Raw genomic sequence first — 1,551 nt, forward strand, 5'->3', positions numbered from 1 at the left:
ATGGCGGATGATGCGGAGGCGCCGGCGGCGAAGCGGCTGGCCCGCGCGGGCAGCTTCTCGGGCGTGTGGTGGAAGCTCGGCGACCCCGCCGGGGACCCGGCCGCGGTGGAGCGCCGGCTGCGCGCCGTCGCCGACGAGGAGGCAGCCGTCCGTGCCCGCATTAGCAGGCGCCACGCCGGCGCCCGCGGCGTCCGGCGCGGCATCGCCGTCGCCTCCCTCGCCATCCAGGTCCGTCCGTCCGTCACCTACCTTCATCGTCTGCTAACTTGTTCATCCATCCATCCGTTGCTCCCATCAGCCGTCATCTCATCTGATCTGACCACCCCCAGTACATTTATTCACCATTTCGGCATGCTGGCCAGGTGGTGGCGTTGGTGCACTCCTACTGGACGGCGAGGCGGCGGCGCGTGGCCGGCTGGAGCAGGAAGCTGCTGCTCCTGCTGGCTACTCCCCTGCTCGCCGTGCCGGCCTCGGCCGCCGTCGTCTTGGCCGCCTTCGCCAGGCTCCAGAAGATGTGTAAGTTCCCCCATGGATCAAGCACCGGAAAGAAATTAAGCTCAAGCATCTCCGACTTGGTCAATCATTTCTGTTTGATTGATCAAAATCTGCACATTGCAGTTGACGCGCGAGACGAGCAGCGGCTGAGGGCGCTGGTGGCGGAGCGCAAGGCCAAGATCGGGCAGTTCAGGGGCAGCCACCACAACATGCACAAGCTCCTCGAGGTCTCCACCGTACGTTCCGCGCATACACACACACATTCATACACCAAATCACCATCTATAGTATAGTACGTAGCAAGTAGCTCAACATACATGACGATGATGATCGTCCATGATCTTCAGTTTAACATATATATCCCACACTGTTCAGTTTGACGAGTCTTGTTTCTTGTCCATGCTCATCCGTCGGATGAATGCAGAAGTACGATCCAGATGCTGCTGCTGTTACGACTGCCAGTTCCGACCAGCCGGTGGCCGCTGCCGCCGGGAGGATCAAGCGGAGCCACTCGCGGCTGAGCTTCCACATCGGAGACGACTGACTCAACCTCCACCAACCTTCTCCGCATCATCCACGGCGACGACGACATCATCGATCATGCGTGGAACATTTGTCTTCACCGTCCGTCACTACTGTAAATCTCTCCCATCATAGTCAGGCCTGCGGATTACTAGCATAATACGTGAAAAAACACATTGGTTGGTTGGTTGTACCCTTGGGCTTTTGAATTGGGACACTTTTTTACGATTCAATTCATTCGGGTTGTGCTGTGAGCCAGCCTTTGTGGGCTGGCATATATTACGTACATTGCTGGCATGGCACACCATCATCATGCTGCTAGCTTGGATGCATGTCTGTCTGAGATCTTGGCATTCCAGAACGTGCCCATCATAACCACAACCACAGCAGAAATGTACGCATATAATATGAACCAGGTAAAGAGAGGCTTAACTCAGTGGTTGGGTAGACATGAGGTTGTGCAGTTTAACCATCCTAGTTCGATTCCTAAAATTGACAGGTGTTTCGCAGGGGGTTTCCCCCCATCTATTGAGG

General features: G+C 56.4%; 1 protein-coding gene across 1 annotated transcript; it reads left to right on the plus strand.

Moving 5' to 3' along the window:
- On the plus strand, positions 1-1,191 carry LOC123142815 (uncharacterized protein At2g24330). The gene is made up of 4 exons (XM_044561556.1): positions 1-228; positions 363-516; positions 619-731; positions 920-1,191. The coding sequence occupies exons 1-4, from the start codon at positions 1-3 to the stop codon at positions 1,037-1,039; spliced, it is 615 nt and encodes a 204-aa protein (XP_044417491.1). The 3' UTR covers positions 1,040-1,191.
- The last annotated feature ends 360 nt before the right edge of the window (positions 1,192-1,551 follow it).

Source organism: Triticum aestivum, chromosome 6D, assembly GCF_018294505.1.
Source record: "Triticum aestivum cultivar Chinese Spring chromosome 6D, IWGSC CS RefSeq v2.1, whole genome shotgun sequence".
In the NCBI taxonomy this organism is placed as follows: domain Eukaryota; kingdom Viridiplantae; phylum Streptophyta; class Magnoliopsida; order Poales; family Poaceae; genus Triticum; species Triticum aestivum.

Excerpts from the sequence above, each read along its gene's own strand:
- LOC123142815 (XM_044561556.1), top strand. The coding sequence starts at position 1 with ATGGCGGATGATGCGGAGGCGCCGGCGGCGAAGCGGCTGGCCCGCGCG. Across the intron at positions 229-362 it reads TCGCCTCCCTCGCCATCCAG|GTGGTGGCGTTGGTGCACTC; the intron begins GTCCGTCCGTCC and ends CATGCTGGCCAG. Across the intron at positions 517-618 it reads CGCCAGGCTCCAGAAGATGT|TTGACGCGCGAGACGAGCAG; the intron begins GTAAGTTCCCCC and ends TGCACATTGCAG.